This window comes from Centropristis striata, chromosome 14 (assembly GCF_030273125.1).
Source record: "Centropristis striata isolate RG_2023a ecotype Rhode Island chromosome 14, C.striata_1.0, whole genome shotgun sequence".
NCBI classification, from domain to species: domain Eukaryota; kingdom Metazoa; phylum Chordata; class Actinopteri; order Perciformes; family Serranidae; genus Centropristis; species Centropristis striata.
Window position 1 is genome coordinate 34,480,530 of NC_081530.1, and position 24,671 is coordinate 34,505,200.

Genomic DNA, 24,671 nt, shown 5'->3' on the forward strand with positions numbered 1-24,671 from the left:
TGGTCATTTTGACCATTTTTCTAGGAATTCTACTATTTTCTGATAATTTTTACTTCAGTCATTTTGTGTCTTTTTTTTCAAATAATTTTGTGTCTTTTTTGGTCATTTTTTAACTAATTTAGTGTTTTTTTTCAGTCATTTTGTGTCTTTTTTGGTCATGTTGTGTCTTTTTTAAGTAATGTAGTTTTTTCTCTGTCATTTTGCGTCTTTTTTTTTTAGTAATTTTGTGTCTTTGTTTGGTCATTTTGTGTCTTTTTTTTAGGTTTTGTGTCTTTTTTTGGTCATTTTGTGTCTTTTTTAGTAACAAAAAAGACACATTATTTATAAAAGACACAAAATGACCAAAAAAAGACACAAAATGACCAAAAAAAGTGATTAAAGGGAATAAAACAACAGTCTGCAGGTCTGAGTTGTTCTCCAGCACACTGCAGAAAAATGTCAGAATGACATATTATGACATATTAATTTTTTTAGTCTGTATAAATAAATAAAAATCTTAAATGTAGTGTGAAGTGCAAATCTCAACAGTTGCCAAATTAAAAAAAAAATGTATGAGAAAATAATAAAAATAACCATTTAGGGGTTCCAGGGGCATATTTTAATGACATTTTGTAAAGGAGAATAAAGGTTCTTGTATGTTTTATTTAAATCATCTTATTTTGACAGTCTTCTTGTAAGTTCAATGGTGGATTCTGTTAACACACTGTGCTCTTATTTTGAAAGCTGCATGTGTTTAGCGACAGAGAGTAGGTTGTTTTTTGTGATTAAAACAACTTTAACTGTTAGCTTATGTTAGCCTTACGCCACTACATCAAGAAGTAGGAATGTTGCCAATATCATGATATGCATTTTTTTTAATACCGTATTTTCCGGACTATAAGTCGCTCCGGAGTACAAGTCGCACCAGCCATAAAATGCATAATAAAGAAGGAAAAAACATATATAAGTCGCACTGGAGTATAAGTCGCATTTTTGGGGGAAATTTATTTGATAAAATCCAACACCAAGAACAGACATGTCATCTTGAAAGGCAATTTAAAATAGAATAGAGGCAACAACAGGCTGAATAATTGTACGGTATGCTTACGTGCCTGGTATGTTAACATAACATATTAAGAGTTATTCAGATAACTATAGCATAAATAACATGCTAAGAAGTTTACCAAACCATCCGTGTCACTCCAAATAACTAAAATCCAATGAAATCTTCATCCTCGGTGTCACTTTTAAACAACTCCGCTAACTCCGGAGGTAGAAGATGCGGCGCTTCTTCTTCTACGTCGCTTACGTCAGACTCATCCTCATACTCGGCCTAGAGCGCCCTCTGGCGGTTTAGTGTGAAAATAACATGTGAAATGATATACCGGTAATAATGTGTTGATAATTTCACACATAAGTCGCTCCAGAGTATAAGTCGCACCCCCGGCCAAACTATGAAAAAAACTGCGACTTATAGTCCGGAAAATACGGTATATATATATATATATATATATATATATATATATATACAAGCAGCGGGACAAACAGGTCTGTGAGCTGAGAAGTGTTTGCCTGCTCTCAGCGGGTACTTCAGCTTCCTCCCACAGTCCAAAAACATGCCCTTAGGTTTAATTGGTGACTCTGTGAATGAGTGTGATTGTCTGTCTCTATGCGTCAGCCCTGTAAATAGAACTCAAGAAAAAACACTGGTGCGGTGTCTCTGATCCCCGGGAAAGTTACCTAATACCAAAAAAACCACTGACTTGAATCACTGACCCTTACAGTCTCATCAGAAAAACCCAAAAAGCTCACCCTTTACCCATTTCTAGCTTTAAAAAGATTTATATTAACATGTTTTTACTGTGTTTGCATCATAATGAAGCTCCACGGGTTGAACTATTCCTCTGAAAAAGACCCAGAGGTCAGAGGTCAATAGTGACAGAGAAACATTAAGACTTTTACTTCAGTAAATAAATATAAAAGGTCCTGTATCTTCTTGCAACTTGGATGACATTTCAAATGCAGAACCTTTTATAATGTCATGAAATGTCACAGAACGGTTCAAACTGATGAGAGAAAGAAAAAACAGCTCTGAGAGACGCGTCCTTGTGTCTGGATGTTACCAGTTCAGAATTAAAACTACTTCATGCATAAACATCACCTGTGTGGCTGTTATATCAGAATATGTTCTTTAATACAATTATTATTCATGCATTCTTGCAAATGAAGGATTTTACTGTAGTAGTTAGTTAAAGAGGTATTTATTTATGATCAATTTCAAGATTTTTTTGATCAGTTCTGAAACAAAGGAAACATAAAATCTGATATTTTTGGTAATTTTGTGTCTTTTAAAAAATAATTTTGTGTCATTTTTAGTAATTATGTGTCGTTTTTGGGTAATTTTGTGTATTTTTTTCCATAATTTTATGTCTTTTTTGGTAATTTTTTTGGTAATTTTGTGTCTTTTAAAAATAATTTTGTGTCTCTTTTCAGTAATTCTGTGTCTCTTTTTGGTAATTTTTTTTTTTTTAGTAATTGTATGCCATTTTTTTTTTTTTTTGTCTTTTTAAAAGTAATTTAGTTATTTACTGTCATTTTGTGTCATTTTTAGTCTTTTTTTGTCATTTTAAACATAAAATCTGATCTTGAAAATTATGTTTCAAAACACAGAATTTTAAATATTGCAAATATGAATACAGGTTGCAAATATTACATTTAACAGATAAAATGAGGATAATCTCTAGTTCTATATTTTTATACTAAATATATTTGACATTATCTCCGGTTTTACTTGGCTGAATATCATCAAAAAAAATCCGGCATGCAAGTTTCAAGCCAGAACTTTATTTGGAAGCTGATGCAGAGACTCAATGTTGCTTCATGTTTATGTCGTCACGTCATGAAGAAGTTAATGTGCATGGACTCTAGAGGGTTAATAGCAGTTTTAGTGTTTGTGGCCTTTTTTTTGGCCACATAAAAGACATGTAAGGGTTAATGACAACGGATTTCAAAAGTTGTACTAAAAAGAAAAGTTCCTGCAAGCTGTAACACAGCCAAAAAGATCAACAAATGAAGACAAAAAGAAGAGAAAAATGTACAAAAGTTCCCGAGGGAACAAAGGTTAAGTCTCCTATTCTTAGAAAATAGTGTTTTCCTCCTGGTTGTCAGGTTGAATCTTGCTGTTTTTTGTCTTTGTGACAGCATATTTTTCTGCAGGCTAGCACATGAATACAATGTTCAATAACAAAGAAAGGGAACTCTGCTTCTCCTGTTTCACCACAGACGATTACATTTCCTCATTTAGGGCTGAGAATCCACTGGAGAGTCACATCTTGGAACGCCTAGCAACAGTTACTCAAACCCACAGAAAGGGTTTTCCCCCTTTCTTTTTTCACATTTACACTCTGCCAAAAAGTGAAAGCAGAACGCGACTCATTTGCTTGGTTTCTGCATAATTCTGGGAAATATAATATATCCTCCATGAGGCAGCCTGTGAGTCACCCTGAGGAGCGGTTTCTACTGGAATACTGATTGATTGACTAGAAAATACATCAAGTGTGTTTGAGTCATCTCTGCTCTACAGCCTGCACATACCATATAGATATTTATGTGTATGTGTCTTTGATGTTTGTGAGCATTCCCATAAAGCTGTCCAGACATGCTGCAGGCAGGGAACCAGCCAACATTTCCTCTTTAAAAACAGACAGTGGTGGAGCTTTGACCTGGAATAAACCTGCAGCTTATTGAAAACTAACAACGTAAATGAGTTATGCAACTTTCTAGCAGAGCTGCCTGCAGCTGCCTCGGTTTCTGTCACGTTATTATATTGACAATATGAAGCTCAATGCATTTAACCCTTTGATGCACAACATGGGTAAACAAAATGTCCCACTTTTTGGGTCTTTTTGTGTCTTTTTTGGGGTCATTTTGTGTCTTTTTTTGGTCATTTTCTGTCTTATAAATAATGTTTTGTCTTTTTTTTAGTAATTGTGTGTCTTTTTTGTGTCTTTTTTTAATTTTTTTGTCTTTTTAGGTAATTCTGTGTATTTTTTTTGTCATTTTGTGTCTTTTTTTATTGTGTCTTTTTTGGTCATTTTGTGTGTTTTTTGGGCCTTTTGTGTCTTTTTTTGGTCATTTTGTGTCTTTTTTTTGGTCATTTTGTGTCTTATAAATAATGTCTTTTTTTAGTAATTGTGTGTCTTTTTTGGTCATTTTGTGTCTTATAAATAATGTCTTTTTTTAGTGATTGTGCGTCTTTTTTGTGTGTTTTTTAAAATGTTTTGTCTTTTTTGGTAATTCTGTGTATTTTTTTTGTCATTTGTGTGTTTTTTGGGCCTTTTGTGTCTTTTTTTTAGTCATTTTGTGTCTTTTTAAAAAAAAAAAATGTCTTTTTCAGTAATTCTGTGAATCCTGAAAGGGCCACGGGGGCTACTGCCGGTGTGTGTACACTATGATGAGATTCTTCAGAGATTTATAACAATTAATACTAGTAATGTTATGATACTATATAATATACAAGGAGCACACCTACAACAAGCATTCCTTTACAAGTATTTATTTATACAGCAACCTATGACCTTTAACCTCAAAATGTGTGTATGTGTGTGTGTGTGTGTGTGTGTGTGTGTGTGTGTGTGTGTGTGTGTGAGAAACGTGTATCTGGAGGAGTGTGCGTGCTTACGCGCACGTGTGTGTGTAACGAAAATCGCATAAAGATAACTGTGTGTGTGTGTGTGTGTGTGTGTTGTTTTCATTTCTGCACTATGTGGAACGAACACCAGAGGTAAACAAACGGTGGAGAAAATGTGAGATTTGGACGTCATCCTGACACAAACATTATATCTGCATCATATTTTACATCCAGAGACGCTGGTTGAGAAACACTGCTGCGTAGAAAGAAGGTTTTAATACAAACATGATGTATAAATCTGTTGTTTCATGGACCGAAACGTGCAAATAAGGTGTTTAGTCTAAAACCAGTTAAAAACAGTAAATCTGAGGGAAATGATCTTTCTGCATGGACAGATAATTTACCTTGACAAGAGTTATTCAATTAAGATTATTAAATCTAGAAATAAGCATGTTGAACACTTAAAACAAGATAAATTATCTAACACTTCTAAATCTAAGTTTTTTTGGTCATTTTGTGTCTTTTTTTTGGTCATTTGTGTCTTTTTTTTGGTCATTTTGTTTCGATAATTTTGTGTCTTTCTTTAGTTATTTTGTGTCTTTTTTTGATCATTTTGTGTCTTTTTTTGATCATTTTGTTTCTTTTTTAAAATAATTTTGTGTCTGTTTTGTCATTTTGTCTCTGTTTAAAGTAATTTAGTGTTCTGTCAGTCATTTTGTGTCTTTTTTTCTAATTTTGTGTCTTTCTTTGGTCATTTTGTGTCTTTTTTTGATCATTTTGTTTCTTTTTTAAGTAATTTTGTGTTATTTTTTGGGTAATTTCATGTCTTTTTTAAAATAATTTTGTGTCTTTTTTTGGTAATTTTGTTTAATTTTAAGTCATTTTGTCTCTTTTTAAAGTAATTTAGTGTTTTGTCAGTCATTTTGTGTCTTTTTTTAGTAATTTTGACCCTTGCTTTAAACCCATGTTTTGCATCAAAGGGTTAATCAAACTGAATCCCTGACTCAGCTAAAAAAACCCAGATTTGTCTTGTATCAAATGATATGCTCAGGTCTGGTTTAGTGAGTTGAGGATTAGAGTTCTCACACAAATGACTCATCATATTATCGATTGTATTCCAGGGAGAAGCTCTGATTCAGAGTAACACCGGTCTCTCAAATAACTGTCAGTTTAGATTAAGATTAGGAGAAAAGTCCCAGATCCTGCAGCTGCATTACACTGGAGAGAAAGAGAAAGGAAGAGGGGGCGGGGGAAAGAGCACAAAATGAAAATAATGACATTGAGAAAGGCTCGCTCTGCAGTTTTGAGTTGTGGTGAAGTATTGGATGCTTTCCCAGGAACCACAGTAAACGCATTCAGTTTGAATCCCCTCTGATTTACAAGCAGGCTTGGAATTTCTTCATTTTAGCGGCAAGGCCGTTTGGACTTCCAGTTCACATTCTGTTGAAGGGCACAAAGGCTGTTTGGTTAAATGATGCTGGTTTTACCTTTCAGATTAATACCTTAACATTCTCATTCACCAAGAAACATTCATTATCTATTAAAACATTTGGTTTAATTGAAAAACATATCATATTGTAAAACATTGCATTAAGAGAGAGAGAGAGAGAGAGAGAGACTGAAAGTCTGGCCATGGGAGTGAGAAGGTTCAGATAAATACTGGTAGAGAGAGACAACAGCCACCACTCTGACCTAAACACAGAAGTATCAGATACACTTTCTCCTGACACAGAGCAGTGCACAATATATTAAATACATCAGAAAGAACCTTTTTAGAAAATGACAAATGCATATATTTTGAAAAGATGGCAAAATGAATCTCCTACCTGAGTTCATCTAACAGTAAAGAAAGAGAAATGCCTCCTCCTGCCATAGAAAGGAACCTGCTGAGGTGAAATCTACATCAGCTAAGGCCCCGTTCACACGAGCGTCGCGTCTTCACTTTTTATTCCTCGTTTAGACGAGCGTTTTCGGGAGGAAATCTGCTGCATACGGTGACGCTAAAGTGTGTGAATGTGATTGTATGCAGCCAGGCGGCATCACTTAAAGCCATAAGAGCATCTTTGGGCATGCAGAAGTTTTCACGCCACACATTTTCATCAGCATCCAGAATGTGATGGAGGTAATTCCAGATCCTTCTCTGTTCACTAATACTATCTGTACATATCCTGGACATTTGGTGGAAAGACTCCTGTAAGTTTATTAGAGCTGCCAGAGCAGCTTGAAGGTCCCACCATGGAAATAATCCCACGTTTCTTTATTTCCTGTCCTGGAGCATGTATGTGACGTAAACACATACGTGACGTGAGCAGATCAGATCAGAGTTTTGTGTCTTGTCAGTGTAGACGACACGCTACGGAGGAGAGGATTACACTTTTCCACTTTGGAGGCTGGTTTCAGATTTTTGCATCTTTAAGCCTCCAAAACGCCGTCACCGTCTAAACGAAAGGCACTTCACATAAAATATTTTGTCGTTTTTACCCGCGAGCGTCCTGGTGTGAACGGGGCCTGACTGTGGAGCCCTTGTCCCTGAGGGAGGTGTTACGTCCACTGACTAAACCCAGCCAGCAGACAATAACACAACAATCAGAAAATTAGACAAAGTCAAAATTGATGTGAACAAATGATGATTTATTTTACAACAACCACTGAAAGACACACTAAGGTGGGGGAGGATGGGACAAGTGATTGTGCCAAAAGAAAGTTGAAACAAATATAACAAGAGAAGGCCTATCTAAACTAGCTGTGAAGAAAAAAACAAACAAAAGACCTAACTAACTTCTCTACGAAAAAAGGGAACAATACAGGGGTGGCACAACCAATAAACTAATGGAGTAACAGAGAATAACCTACGTGATGCAAAATGTACAGGGAACCCCCAACTTACCTAGTCCCAACCTCACCACCACAAACAGCACTAACAAGTCGAATTTTAAATGTCAAAGCACACTAAACACCAGTCTCAAAGACAGAGATAACAAAAACAAGATGGCCGCCGTGATCCTCAGAACGCTCCTTTTTCAGCCTGAACACACCTCCTCTGATTGGCTCCACAGGTGGAAATCAGCTCTCCAGGTGGATCCAATCAGCTGGTTAGCACCTGGAATGACACAGAAAGGAGAAACACACACAAACAGTCCTCTGGCACGTAACAGAGGGAAGACGTTAGCGCTATCCCAACTAGCTAGCTATCGCTAGTTTTCATGATGCAAAAATAATAAATAATAAAGTAACGTTAAGGAGTCGACTTTAAATAGGCAAATACAATGGTAATTACCTATCAATAGTACTTCCTATAAAAACGTAAATGTTAAGTTCTGTCAAATACTACCACATACTTCAGTCACAACATATCAAACAGCTTGTCCAGTTAGCTTACCTGTGCTGCATCAACACATGGCTCATTAGAATATTCAATGAGCCATGTGTCTGAAGGAGGAGAGTGGGTCGGGGTCTGACCAATAGGATGGCTGTATTATTCCATCAGCCCACCAGGCATCACTAGCTTTGTGTTTATACTGGAACTCTGACAGGGGCCAAAGGCCACCTTGGCCGCAAATTGAACATTTTTTCACAGGGCATCAAGGCCAAATCAACCCTGGTTACAAGTCATTTTTAATACTTTTATATCAGCTAAATGCTGTTGGAATAAAAGCCAGACAGAAAGTACGCTGCAAGAAAGGTGTTTAGTCTAAAAACCAGATAAAACAGTAAATCTGAGGGAAATGGTCTTGCTGCATGGACGGATAATTTCACTATAAGATTTCTTAAATTAAGATTATTAAATGTAGAAATAAGCATGTTGAACGCTTAAAATGCCAGCAGCGATGAACTGGCCCGAGCAGAGTGCACTGTGAATTATTTGTTTCTTACCAAGATTTTAAAAAAATTGTTGTGTCTTTTTTGGTGTTTATTTTGTCTTTTTGTGTCTTTTTTTTGTGATTTTACGTATTTTGTTTATTTTTTTTAGTTATTTTGTGTGTTTTTGATTCATTTTTGTGCGTTTTTGTTTCTTTTTTGTCATTTTGTGTCTTTTTACATCTTCTTTTGGTCACAAAATGACCAAAAAAGACAAAAAAATGTACAAAAGATAAAATTATTTGTTTCTTACCAAGATAAAAAAAACCTTTTTGTGTCTTTTTTGGTGTGTTTTTTTTGTCTTTGTATGTATTTTTTTCCTAATTTTTTTGTCTTTGTATGTCTTTTTTGTGATTTTTGCTTTTGTTTCTTTTTTTTTAGTTATTTTGTGTCTTTTTTTGTGTGCTTTTGCTTCTTTTTTTGGTCTTTTTGTGTCTTTTTGTTTCTTTTTTGGGGTCATTTTGTGTCTTTTTACAGACAAGACATTTTGTGACCAAAAGAAGACAAAAAAATGTACAAAAGTGCAAGTACAAAAATGTTTCTTACCAAGATAAAAAAAACTTAACATTCAGATGTGTTAGATAATTTATCTTGTTTTAAGAGTTAATTTCTTATTTTAAGTGTTCAACATGCTTATTTCTAGATTTAATAATCTTAATGTAATAAATCTTGTCAAGGTAAATTATCTGTCCATGCAGCAAGATCATTTCCCTCAGATTTACTGTTTTTAACTGGTTTCAGACTAAACACCTGTTTTGCAGTGTGCTGCTGGTGGCTAATGGGACGTGATATACTTAATTCATAGGTTGAGTGCTTTAAATTATAGTGTATGTAATAACACACTGCAGACTTTCCGAGTCATTGTTCCATCTTGAGACGGAGATTTTATTATTTTATTTTATTCCCACTCTACCTGAGTGCAGCATCAGTACAGAGCTGCACCTAGAGACCCACTTATTAACTAATGTCTTGTCTGTTGACATGATTTTAGGGTTTCCTTGCACAGAAAGTCAAAGTATGTATCTGGGACACGAGCAGCTTCCTGTCTCCTGGCGTGGGGAATCTCCTCAGTGTTGCCAAAACATCCAGTATGTGCAGCTGCAGGCTGTGGCTGTCCCACATAAACACACTGGGTCACTTCCCAGGCAGACACTTGTCTAGAAAAATGCAGTTTCAGCAAGTCAGAGGCAATGTCGTCAATGGCATTTAGCATCAAGCATGAAGTTTACATAAGGTCTGCTCCTGGATCTGTGGTTTAAACATCACCTGAATGCCACAAGAGGTCAAAGAAACAAACTATTGCCTTAATCTAACTTCAACCGGACAACTGAAGTGCTTGTAAACGTGTTCGTCCGACTGATGACGGAGTTCTCCAACTCTGATTAGGAAACCCAGATAATGTGATTGGAATAGGATTTACACCGCCATGATGACAAAACAACGCATGTTAGCATCCTCCACCCCACGCTGGAGTATGACCCCAGAACAAAAACATACAAGAAAGCCGGTCGCACATTAGCCGGTCACATTAGCTGGTCACATTAGCCGGTCACATTAGCCGGTTGCATTAGCCGGTAACATTAGCCGGTTGCATTAGCCGGTCGGTCGCACATTAGCCGGTTGCATTAGCTGGTCACATTAGCCGGTCACATTAGCCGGTTGCATTAGCCGGTAACATTAGCCGGTTGCATTAGCCGGTCGGTCGCACATTAGCCGGTTGCATTAGCTGGTTGCATTAGCCGGTCACATTAGCAGGTCGCACATTAGCCGGTCACATTAGAAGGTTGCACATTAGCTGGTCACATTAGCAGGTCGCACATTAGCCGGTCACATTAGCAGGTCTCACATTAGCAGGTCCCACATTAGCCGGTCACATTAGCAGGTCGCACATTAGCCAGTCACATTAGCCGGTCGCACATTAGCCGGTCACGTAAGCAGGTCGCACATTAGCCGGTCACATTAGCCGGTCGCACATTACAAGGTTGCACATTAGCCGGTCACATTAGCAGGTCTCACATTAGCAGGTCGCACATTAGTCAGTCACATTAGCAGGTGGCACATTAGCAGGTGGCACATTAGCCGGTCAAATGAGCCGGTTGCTCCAGCCTTAGAGCAGGTCCATCGGCCTCCATTCATTTTTGAACAGCAGAAATCAGTTCCTGACAAACCAAAGAGGCCAGTTTGTATCAACTCTGAATGAAAGACTGCAGGGTTTTGGCCCTTTTCCCAGTATGAGGATCTTGTAGAAAAAGGATGCAGCTACAGGAGGTTTGAGTATTACACAACTATGTGTGAGGGAAGTGAGAGTCCTGACAACAACAATCCCCCGAACAATAAAACTCCAACGGGAAATGCAGACGTTCCTCTGAAAGCTGCTGGTTGATTTTAGTCGTAAGAGAAGCTGCTACCAGGAATCCTGGAGGCTCCGAGAAGCTGTCGGAGCCTTTCTGAGGGTCGTTGGTGATCAAACGTCTGGCTCCTGCCTGGCTGCTCTTAATGCTTGACCACATGATATCTGAGCTTAATGCACTCTGCAGAGAATTCCCTGTGTACACACTCAGCTCGATGGCTTTCCAAGAAGTCAGAGAGCATTAATGGAAGAGCTGTTTTCGTAAGAACGGGCGTTTAATGCTCATTAAAGAAGATACAGGTCATTTTGGGACTGACCGTCGAAAGACGCAATTCAGAAAACATTCAAGGAAACAATAAATATTTTAGTCAGCCCTCCCTCTGAGACAACACATCACATGGTAACTAATATTGCTAGTTATTTTTTGTAACACTGAACTTCTACTATTTTTACCCAACTGTCTTTGTGTGTGTGTGTGTGTTTTAACCTTTTTTACATCATGTGTAATAATGGGAACAAAGTTTAATATAATATATAAAAGTTTTCTCAAAAAAGGTAAAAACTGGGCATAGACTGGTTTTAAACCAAGCATTTGATTTATTGTGTAAAGCAATATGGAAAATTATTATTATTAGACACTCACACACACACAGACACACTGACACACACACAGACACACTGACACACTGTCATGAACCAGCTCATAGATCATGACAAAACAAGGAGACCACACGTTTTGAAGTTATAAGTAATGCTTATTTAATTAACCGAAAGCAACACAAAGTAACGTAATGATGTGGGTCAGTAAATCAGTGGTGAGGTGTGTGTGTGATGTGGTGAAGTGCAGCTGTACAAGCCAAAGTAACCAACCAACTAAACAAAACCAACATAACCAGACCAACTCAACAAACCAAGGGGGAGGCTGTGGAGGAGAAGAGAGAACGGAGGCCTCAGCTCCTCTATGTAACCTCAGTGATTGAGAGAGGAGTCAGGCGTGCTCCTCCTCCTCTGCAGGCTGGAGGAGTGGCCTGTCCTGTGGCTCCTCCTACACAGGAAGAGAAATCCAGAATGGCACAACACACAGAGGGGGAGGGGATCATCACACACACACACACACACACACACACACACATACAGACACACACACACACAGACACACGCACAAATACAGACACACACACACAGACACACACACACGCACACACACAGACACTCACACACACACACACAGACACACACACACGCACAAATACAGACACACACACACAGACACTCACTCACACACACACACACACACAGACACACGCACAAATACAGACACTCACACTCACACACACACACGCACACACACAGACACACACAGACACTCACACACACACACAGACACACACACACGCACAAATACAGACACACACACACAGACACTCACACACACACACACAGACACAGACACACACACACGCACAAATACAGACACACACACACACACACACACTCTCACACACACACACACACGCACAAATACAGACATACACACACAGACACACACACACACACTCACACACACACACAGACACACATACACACACACACACGCACAAATACAGACACACACAGACACACACACACACACACACATGCACAAATACAGACACTCACACACACACGCACAAATACAGACACTCACACACACACACACACACTGTAACAACAAAGAGCGTAAAAAAACATTGTGACCTTCTCAGGCCCACTCTATCAGTGTGTGTGTGGGCGTCAAGTTTTGGAAAAACACCTGAGAATGTCAGTGTTTTTTTTTACGCTCTTTGTGGTTACAGTGTGCGTGTGTGTGTGTGTTATCATGCAGTCATAGGTCACAGTGACGCAGCCGATTAAAGCGGATTGCCCTTTGTATGATATCATATATTTATCTTTATCTTTGTATTATATTCTATATTTATGATCAGATAGCTGCAGATACGCCTCCAGAAACCTTTCACCTCCTCTCTGCTTTGTGCTACGTGCTAATTAGCAACTATTGATAGTTGCATATTAACATTTTAAGACAAGGTTCGTCTCAACACAACATGAAGCATTTTTTTTTGTGTCTCCAGCTATTTCTGTGCATTCAACGACTTTTACAATTTGTTTATTCGCCCCAAAGCAAATGTTCTCTGTAGCCCAGGAGTCTCAAACTCATATTACCTGGAGGCAGCATCAAACTGACCAAAAAAATACACAAAATGACCAAAAAAAGACACAAAATGTCCAAAAAAAGACACAGAATTATCAAAAAAAAGACACAAAATTACTTAAAGAAAGACAAAATTACCAAAAAGACACAAACTGACCAAAAAAATGAACAAAGTGACCAAAAAAAACACAAAATTATTTAAAAAAAGACAGAAAATTACCCAAAAAAGACACAAAATTACTAAAAGACACAAAATGACCAAAAAGACACAAACTGACCAAAAAATGAACAAAATGACATAAAAAAGACACAAAATGACAAAAAAAAGAAACAAAATGACCAAAAAGACACGAACTGACCAAAAAAATGAACAAAATGACACAAAAAAGACACAAAATTACTAAAAAAAAGACACAAAATGACCAAAAAAAGACACAAAATGTCCAAAAAATAAACAAAATTACTTAAAAAAAGACACAAAATGACCAAAGCAAGACACAAAACTACCAAAAAAGACACATTATTAAAAAAAAGACACAAAAGTATTTATAAAAAGACACAAAATTACCAAAAAAGTAATTAAAGGGACCTTCCACAAACAACACGGTAAAGTGCCATTCATATAAAACTCACATTAAACTTTCATATCAAGGTGGGGGCCACAAAATATGGTCACGAGGGCCACAATTGGCCCTCGGGCCGCCAGTTTGAGACCCATGCTGCAGCCAGACGGAGGAAGGTGCTTGGCTGTAAACAGTAATCACACATTCCTGTTTCCTTCGTCGGTTTTTAACCTTTCCTGAAACTGCGTGAGAGCAGCTGGAAACTAAACTGTTTTTCTGTCTTGAATGATGTGATGGAAATGTGAAGTAGTTTCCAGTTCTGGTTCGGTTGTTTTGAGAGTCTGTCACGCAACTCAAATCACCTTGTTACCTTAAGAAATCCACTATGTGGAAGGAACACCAGAGGTAAACAAACGGTGGAAAAAGTGTGAGATTTGGACGTGATCCCGACACAAACATTATATCTGCATCATATTTTACATCCAGAGACGCTGGTTGAGAAACACTGCTGCGTAGAAAGAAGGTTTTAATACAAACATGATGCATAAATCTGTTGTTTCATGGACTGAAACGTGCACATAATGTGTCTAAAAACCAGTTAAAAACAGTAAATCTGAGGGAAATGATCTTTCTGCATGGACAGATAATTTACCTTGACAAGATTTATTACATTAAGATTATTAAATCTAGAAATAAGCATGTTGAACACTTAAAATAATAAATTCACTCTTAAAACAAGATAAATTATCTAACACATGGGTCTCAAACTCGTGGCCCACGGGCCAATTGTGGCCCTCGTGATGATATTTTGTGGCCCCCACCTTGATATGAAAGTTTAATGTGAGTTTTATATGAATGGCACTTTACTGTGTTGTGTGTGGAAGGTCTCTTTTTTGGTATTTTTTTGTCTTTTTAAAAATAATTTTGTGTCTTTTTTTGGTAATTTTGTGTCTTTTAAATAATTTTGTGTCTTTTTTGGTAATTTTGTTTCTTTTTTAAGTAAATTAGGTTTCTTTTTGGTAATTTGTGTATTTCAAAAAAATAATTCTGTGTCTTTTTTAAATAATTTTGTTTCTTTTTTTGGTAATTTTGTGTCTTTTTTTAGTCATTTTGTGTCTTTTTTGGACATTTTGTGTCTTGTTTAATGATTTTGTGTCTTTTTTTTAGTAATGTTGTGTCTTTACGTACTTAAAAAAGACACAAAATGACAAAAAAGACAAAAAGACCATAAAATACACAGAATTACCAAAAAAGACACAAAATTATTTTCAAAAGACACAAAATTATTAAAAAACACAAAATTACCAAAAAAAGACACAAAATTACCACAAATAAAAAGTAATTAAAGGGACCTTCCACAGGCCTTCTCTCTTTTTGAATAACTAAAATAAAGTTTACTTTACAAAACTTTAAAGAAAGTCAGTGCAACCATCAACTCAGTGAAACAAAGTAAATAGAAAAGAAATAAAGTAAAGTAGAAGTCGAGCAGTCAGGAATAACCAAGAACAAACATGTTGTTTTCATTCATTCACTGGTTTAAACCTTTTAACACACTGCAGCTGAATCACATTCCTACTTTAATTACTTTTTGCTTTATCATCTTTCCAGTAAATAATGACTGCAGTAATATGCAAAGCAGGTGTGATTATGTCAGGTAATTATCTCATATTCAATAAAAGGTGTGTTCACCACATTTATGTCCTGCAGGCAACCATTAATGTGTCATGACTCCCTGCTGCATGACCTCATTTACTGTTACGAAACAACCTCTATTATTATTATTATTATTATTATTCAGCGTGTGCGCAGATGAAAACATGACTGCACCAACAAAAACATTGCACAACAGGTTTCACTGGAGGGAAAGTTTTCAGTTACAGTTTCTCTATTACAGGGGTCTCAAAGTCTAATTACCTCAATTACCCGCTGGAGGCAGCATCAGAATGACCAAAAAAAAGACACAAAATTACTAAAAATAGACACAAAATGACAGAAAAAAACTAAATGAGTTAAAAAAGACAAAATGACAGAAAAAAAGATAAAATTACAAAAAAAGACATAAAATGACCAAAAAAGACACTTATTAAAAAAAGACACAAAATTATTAAAAAAGAAACAAAATCACCAACAAAAGACACAAAATGACTAAAAAATACACAAAATTATTTAAAAAAGAAACAAAATTACCAAAAAAAGACACAAAATTACCAAAATAGTAATTAAAGGGACCTTCCACACAACACGGTAAAGTTCCATTCATATAAAACTCACATTAAACTTTCATATCAAGGTGGGGGCCACAAAATATCATCACGAGGGCCACAATTGGCCCGCGGGCCGCAAGTTTGAGACCCCTGCTGTACAGGCACTAACAAGTTTCTGAGTTCAGTAGAAAAGGAGTTTGAACGTTCTTATGTATATAAACTATCTGAACATCTAGACTGAAACTTTCATTGAACATTATTTTCAGGAGGCCAGGCTGTAAAAACTGAGGTCTTAAAGTTTAATTCAAACCATTTGTAAAAGAGAAAACAATGGTTAAATAATAAGCAAAACTCAAATTAAATGAGTGGAAGTAATGACTTTAATAACAGCTGCTTTGAGTTTAGCTTGTGCAGCTTCTGCTGCTTGAGGGAAGCTTCATTGGAACCAAGCCAACAACATTAGTTGACATGTGGAATCAGTGATGGATGAATGAAGATGTGGAGGCGTGTCTCAAGCATAGTTAAAGGTCTGTGTGATGACAGCAGACTGACAGGAAAACACACCTAGAGCATTGTTCCAGTAATCAATACGTCTGAAAGGTGGGAAATATAACTCATAGCATAAACGCCTGCTCTCAAAGGTCAGTTTTGTCTGCTGTGTCATGTCACCTGAACACCAGAAGACTCTGGAAAGATTTGGAAAAGATTCCTGGGAAACTCTCAGCTCACACCTGCTCACATCTAAAGACATCTAAAGAGTTTATATCAGGGGCCTCAAACTCTAATTACCTGCTGGAGGCAGTGTCAAAATGACCAAAAGAAGACACAAAATTACTAAAAAACAAGACAAAATGAACAAAAAATACACATAATTACCAACAAAGGACACAATATTATTTAAGAAAGACACAAAATTATTAAAGACACAAAATGACAAAAAAAAACACTAAATTACTTAAAAAAAGACACAAAATTACTAAAAAAAAAAAGACAAAATACACAGAATTACCAAAAAAGAGACACAATTATTTAAAAAAGACACAAAATGACCAAAAATACACATAATTACCAAAAAGATACAAATTAAAAATAGACACAAAATGACTGAAAAAACACTAAATTACTTTAGAAGAAACAAAATGACCCAAAAAAGATACAAAATTACTAAAAAAGACACAAAATTATTTTTAAAAGACACAAAATGACCAAAAAAAGACACAAAATTACAAAAAGACAAAAAATGACAAAAAATACAAAATGACCAACAAATACACAGAATTACAAAAAAATACACATAATTACCAAAAAAAAAGACACAAAATGACAGAATAAAACTAAATTACTTAAAAAAGACACAAAATTACAAAAAAAAGACAAAATACACAGAATTACCAAAAAGATACCAAATTATTAAAAAAGACACAAAATGACCAAAAATAGACACAAAATGACTGAAAAAACACTAAATTACTTTAGAAGAAACAAAATGACCCAAAAAAGATACAAAATTACTAAAAAAGACACAAAATTACAAAAAGACAAAAAATGACAAAAAATACAAAATGACCAACAAATACACAGAATTACCAAAAAATACACAGAATTACCAAAAAAAGACACAAAATGACAGAATAAAACTAAATTACTTTAAAAAATGACACTAAATTACCAAAAAAAGACACAAAATGACTGATAAAACACCAAATTACTTTAAAAAGACACAAAATGACACCAAAAAGATACAAAATTACAAAAAAATACACACATTTATTTAAAAAAGACACTAAATTACCAAAGAAAGTAATTAAAGGGACCTTCCACACACAACACGGTAAAGTGCCATTCATATAAAACTCACATTAAACTTTCATATCAAGGTGGGGGCCACAAAATATCATCACGAGGGCCACAATTGGCCCGCGGGCCGCAAGTTTGAGACCCCTGGTCCAGGTCTGTAGTTTGTGGTTGTAAAGTTTCATGAGGCTGTGATTATCCTCGAGGTCCCAGCAGCTCATTTTATGACACCAAGTTTCACTAAATGCTACTATGGGGACTAACGTGATTTATATTTGGGTTAAATGGACTCAAACCATTCTGCTGCAAATACCAGGAAGCTGTGTTGTTGATTCCCAGTCAACAGGAAGTTTACATTCATTGAGAAGTTGGTAACACTTTCTATGAAGACTACATCTATAGTGCATTATGAGCACATTCATAGTGAATTAAAATGCTCATTATAATCAATCATAATGCATTATGACTGCATTCATAAACACATATAAAGCTTCATGATGCACTATATCAACAGTTATAAATATAGCTTATAATGACTTATAAATCCAAGTGTCTTATGAGTGCTCTTGACTGGTTATAAACTACAGGCTGACTGATGAGGCTTATAATACATTACAACTACTCATACCCCTCTATACACACACACACCTCAACAATCAGTTGTTATAAGGACTCATAGGATGCCATAACTATATTTGGTATCTGACGAAATGACTTATGATGCAGCATAGCTTCTTTTAAATGCATGAAAATGTGTTACACTTTACTTAACGCCAACAATGAAACATCATGATTAGCTATGCTGCATTATAGATGCGTCTATATGAACCTCACTTTACTTAAAGCATACATTGATCATTTATTTATACTTATGGCATCCTATGAGTCCTTATAACAATTGATTGTTGAGGTGTGTGTGTATAGAGGGGTATGAGTAGTTGTAATGTATTATAAGCCTCATCAGTCAGCCTGTAGTTTATAACCAGTCAAGAGCACTCATAAGACACTTGGATTTATAAGTCATTATAAGCTATATTTATAACTGTTGATATAGTGCATCATGAAGCTTTATATGTGTTTATGAATGCAGTCATAATGCATTATGATTGATTATAATGAGCATTATAATTCACTATGAATGCGCTCATAATGCACTATAGATGTAGTCTTCGTAGAAAGTGTTACTGAACATTTTGTCAATAAAATAGTTGCAGGTATGTTATCTACATAAGTGAATTAAAGTTAAAGGTTTAAAGCTCTAGTCTGGCTGCAGCCTGATGCTGGTTGCATAACATGTGGTGGATGTAAACAGTGTGTGGAGGTGTTGAAACCTGCAGAGAAACCGGTTTCTGCCTGCCGTTGACACAACCGGTTCTCTGTGTTAAAGTTAGACTGCAGGAGTGTGTGTGATATTTATTTATATCATACCAGTAAACCCCACCCACTGTGGGAATCTTTTAGTCAGCAGTATCATGTAGTGTTGTAGAAACCTCTGCAGAGGTAATTTAGTCTCACTGGTACCTCGTTTTGGTCTCAACGCCCACTTCAGATTATCTGGACTACGGAAAAACTTCTCCTCTTTCTCCATGACGCCTGTGTCTGCAAACAAATCATAGCAAACCTCAACATTCAAACTCAATATCCAGTTTTGCTTGAGCAGTCTGAATCCATCTTCTCACCCTAAACAAAAGGAAAACTTGTTTACCAAATAAATTCACAAACTGGGGGTCCTGTTGGGTTATCCTACCATTAAAACTGGGGGCCCTGTTGGGTTATTCTACCATTAAAACTGGGGGCCCTGTTGGGTTATTCTACCATTAAAACTGGGGGCCCTGTTGGGTTATTCTACCATTAAAACTGGGGGCCCTGTTGGGTTATTCTACCATTAAAACTGGGGGTCCTGTTGGGTTATTCTACCATTAAAACTGGGGGCCCTGTTGGATCGTTTTGTAGTTTTTTCCACCTATTTCCGGTCTCTTGGCCAATGAAATGCATCAGAATACATGTGGGAGTGTCGCAATGCAACATGGGACTTTTCCAGAACTGAAAAAAAAGACACAAAAAGACACAAAATAACCAAAAAAGACACAAAATGACTGAAAAAGACACAAAATGACCAATAAAAGACACCAAATTTAAAAAAGACACCAAATTATTTAAAAAAAGGACACAAAATTATTTCAAAAGACACAAAATTATTGAAAAAGGACACAAAATTATTGAAAAAAAAAGACACAAAATTACCCAAAAAAAGACACAAAATTATTTTTTTTAAAAGACAAAATTATTTAAAAAATGACACAGAATTACCAAAAAAAAGACAAAGAATTACCCAAAAAAGACATATAATTACTAAAAATAAAAGACACAGATTACCAAAAAAAGCCAAAAAAAAAAAAAAAGACAGAATTACCATAAAATTGCTAAAAAAAAAACTTCAGGTTTTAGGGGTTTATTTTAAAATCTCCCAGAGGTTTTACAGGTATTTTTTTAACAGGCGTTTTAGGGTTAAAACAGCAAACAATAAATAAAAAAGAGCTTTAAATAAGCCAGGTGTTTCCTGTTTGTGTCCTCAGAGTGGCGAGGAAGAGTCTCACTGGGTGGAAGAGCTGCTGAAGTTCCACACGGCCCGAGTCCGAGACGTGGAGATCCTGACGGGCCTGGACCTCTACCGCTCCACCAACCTCACCTACACCAGCACCCTCAGCCTCAAGACCTACCTGCACACCTTCGAGAGTGACGACTAGAGACACACAAACACACACACACACAAACACAAACACACAGACACACAACATGTAGCCATCCGTAGACGTCCGGCGCCGTGGTTCCACTCCTACGGAACCGCCAGAGAAGTTCTTGGAAAAGGGAACACACTTTTATAAAAATGGAAAAGATTAGAAGAATGGTTTGGCAAGTTTATAAGATTACAACAGGAATATTCAGTCACATAAAGGACCATTTTTAGCTCCGTAACTATGAACATTGTATACTTTTTGTTCCTGCTCTCCATCCATTGCATGCTATAGATTTCAAACGTTTTTTTGAATGTGTCTTTTCTTATTCATAAAAGACTCTTGAAGCTTGCGTGACTTAAATCCGGTTATTTTTCTGTCAAAGTTCTCAATGTGACGACTTGATGCAGTAACCTGAGTTACTGAGTTTTCATGCTGTGTGGATAGAAAACCTAACTAACATTACATCACATTACTATATACCAACAAAAGAGCCGCCATTGTTGGCCAAAAAAAGAGAAAAAATGTCAGAATCGAGCCACAAACTTTATTTTCAGCCTTAGGTCATAATGGGCATTTCTTAATGTGATTTTGTCACAATACAGCAACTCAAAACTAGACAAAGTTGGCAAAATCCAAAAGTGGCAAATCCAGGGAAAAAAAAGTGGCAAATCTAAGAGAAAAAAGTAGCAGATTTATGAGAAAAAAGTGCCAAATCTACGAGAAAAATAAATCATAATTCTGCTACTTTTTTCCCATAGATGTGCCACTTTTTTCTCATAAATCTGCTACTTTTTCTCGTAGATTGGCAATTTTTTTCTCATAAATCTGCTACTTTTTTCTCGTAGATTTGCCACTTTTTTCCTCATAAATCTGATACTTTTTTCCCGTAGATTTGCCACTTTTTTCTCATAAATCTGCTACTTTTTCTCGTAGATTGGCAATTTTTCTCTCATAAATCTGCTACTTTTTTTCTCCTGGATTTGCCACTTTTATCTCATAAATTTGCAACTTATTAGTAAGAAACATTACCCCCACCCGCCGGGTCCGTATTTTATTTTATTTTTTTTCATACTTGGCCCTAATATGCCATCGTAGTTTTGGGTTTCACAAGTTACATTTCTTTTTTGGCTCAGGGTCAGCATGTATCCAGAGTTTGTAGTACTAAATACATAAGAACAAAACTGGAAACCTTTACCATTATTAATATTTCATGAGTACTAGAAATAGTTTACACACATACATAGAACACAAATATCCTGTTGCCCTTGATAGGTTCATGTCTAGTGTTTCTAATGCAAACAAACTGCTGCCTCAACAATATAAATGAAGCAATAAAGTAAAATAAAAATAGTTTTAAGTATGGAGGACTGGGCCTTCTGATTGTTTTCTGATGGACAAAATAAGACAATGTAAATGGTAGAAATGGAAGATTTGCTTGCCAAAATATAAAATGAATTAAATTAAATAGGACAGAAGTAAATTCCAAAAGAAAAAAGCAAGAAATGGCATTTACATGAACATAAAATACACAAACACACACATCAACTGCAACAATTTCCTCTGTTTTCCACATTCTCCTCCCTCTTTTCTGTCTTTACCTGATCATCTAGGTGTATATTTTTATACAATTTGTCATATTTATTACATAGCATCATAATAAATACAGCAGCCAGTGTTACAGTACTAATCCAGTGTCAAAGATCTGTCCTTGTTTAGTGGAATAAGACAGAATCACTGATGTAATGCTTTTTTTTTTCAAGGAGTTGACAAGACTGATGCAACTTTAAAGGAAAAACCTTTTTTAACCCATAGGAACCTATGGTGACACCCGTGTAACAAACACTTTAAACTTTTTGGCTAAGTTTAAACCCATTTAACAATTCTAATCCGTTAATAGTTTGTCCTGTATTGCATTTAACTTGTTCGGACCATATTTCCTGAACAAATTAAAGTCACAATTTCGATATATGTTATGGAGATGCAAACAAAAAGGCAAATGGTTATTTGTTTTTAAAAAATCTGAAAAAATAATTTATTGTTAAACAGCACTATTAATGTCACAATTTTGATTTATGTTGTGGAGATGCAGAGAAAAGGCAAATTTGTGTTTCTGTAAGGAGAAAATGTGTCTAGTTTTTATTTTATTTTGAAATAAGAAATATAAACATAATTTTTTTTTTTTTAAACATCATAAATGTGTTCTATGTGGTCCACTTGGTCTGTGGTATGTCCCCCATCATTTTCCTTTAAGGATTACTGGGTCTGGGTTCTTATGGGTTAAAAAACAACAAAAAACAACCTAGTTCTTCATAGTTTTTTTTTTTATATCATAGCATTTGACTCTGCAGTGTTGTTGTGGAAATGCAGTCAACTCTGTTTCTGACACACATTTGAGCCGTCCAGTTTTAAATCAGGTTTTTTAAATTGATTGTTAAAAATATGTATCACCTTTTGCTGTGAAAATCTGAGCAACATGCCCAACTCTAGTAAGTCTGGTTGGTCAAACGCAGAATTAATAACACATAATAAATATTATGGACTAGGGGTGTGACGATATTCTCAGCTCACGAGACGAGACGAGATTTAAAAAAAAACTACAATGACACAATATATGACTGGACCAACAGACTTTTATTTAACCGAGTTATATGCATTTTGAGATGTTTTATGATTAACTCTTTACATGCATGATGTAAGCATGAGCTTTTGATAAACGTCTTCTTCCACAAATTGAAACTGAAACTAAAATTTATAAAAGTTAAAATAAGATAAATAAAAAATAAAAGCCCCCAGAGGGATTAATGAGACTCCGGAGGTGACTTACGCTTTTCGATCGTCGCTTAATCGCTTAGCAACAGTTCCGACCGCGAACTGTGGCCGCTGTCGCTAACGGCACAACATCAGCAGCTGATCAAAACAAAGCAGCATGGCTAATTATCATAAACACAGCGATTGTGTCCGGTGCTTGGTGTAAACAAACAGAGATTGCTAAGTGAACACCTCCTGCAGCAGCAGCACATACACACTGTACTGCTACAGAGCTAACTGTTAGCCTATTAGCATAAAAAAAACCTCGTTCTTACCCTTCTTAACGAGCCGCCGGCCCCTGCGACGTCATTCTGGCTGCTTGCTGCTTCCCCTTCTCCTCCTCTTCTTCTTTTCCTTTTACTGCCCCCACTGGTCACAAATAGAAGTTTGGATAATTCACAAATCTTGCGAGATCTTGTCACACCCCTATTATGGATATTATATTGGCCGTTAGATAAACACCCAGCTTTTTGCAGAATATTCGACTGCAACTACAAAGATAAAAACCAGGCTATAAAATGAGATATTTTTTCTTTTTAATCAGCATCAAAAGCCCAACAACACTGGTCTCACTCTCAGTTTGTCTCTTTATTTGACTTCATGCATTTACATGTTTAACTATACACACATATATATAAAAGCAGCCATAACCTGTATTTTTTCATGTTTGGTATTTACTTTAGTAACATTACACTGATGAGTTAACACAGCTATGTATCAAGGTAATCAGTAGAGCAGAGAAAATAACCAATAAAAATGATTGAACAGCTTACCGGACGGTAGACGAAGCCATGTTTATTCCTGTAGTCCTTCAATAAAAGCTGTAGATGATTGGAAAACTTGACTGGAACTGACTTCTTGTTCATTCTTGTTCGCTGATTGCTGCAAGCCGATTACAATCAAAGTAAGATTTCATTTGTCAATTTACTGGAAAAGAAAGACAACAAAGACATCTGTGTGTTTTCTGCACGATTCCTGAGGTTGCTCATACCCAACTCTGCTGATAAATGTTTTCACGGACATGATGATGTATTTTGAAGGGCATTCCCCCACCAACAGCTTCTTCCTGTGGTTCTTCAGACAGGCTGTTTGATGTGTTTGGCCGTTTTATCTTCATTATTTGACTGCATGCAACATTTTTGCCTGTAGGTATTTTCCAACTTTGTGGCCTCCACTTTGGAAAGATCTGTTTTAACGGGAACAACTTGGAAGCTCACTCTACGACAGGGGTCTCAAACTCAAATTACCCTGGGGGGTAAAAATGACCAAAAAAAGACACAAAATCACAAAAAAAAAAGACAACATGACAGAAAAAAACTAAATTACTTAAAAAACAACAAAATGACCGAAAAAGACACAAAATGACCCAAAAAGACACAAAATTACCATAAAAAGACACAAAATTACAAAAAAAGACACAAAATTACAAAAAAAAGACACAATTATTTAATAAAACACACAAAATTACCAAAAAAAAAGACACAGAATTACCAAAACAGACAAAATTACAAAAAAATGTAATTAAAGGGACCTTCCACACACAACACGGTAGAGTG

General features: G+C 36.1%; 1 protein-coding gene across 1 annotated transcript in view; it reads left to right on the forward strand.

Annotated features, from left to right (window-relative positions):
- enpp2l (ectonucleotide pyrophosphatase/phosphodiesterase 2-like) overlaps positions 1 to 23,944 on the forward strand; it is a 72,010-nt gene extending 48,066 nt beyond the window's left edge. Inside the window, exon 25 of the mRNA XM_059349773.1 lies at positions 20,146 to 23,944. Coding sequence (XP_059205756.1) covers positions 20,146 to 20,316 — 171 coding nt within the window. The 3' untranslated portion in view covers positions 20,317 to 23,944. The remainder of the gene's footprint in view (positions 1 to 20,145) is intronic.
- The last annotated feature ends 727 nt before the right edge of the window (positions 23,945 to 24,671 follow it).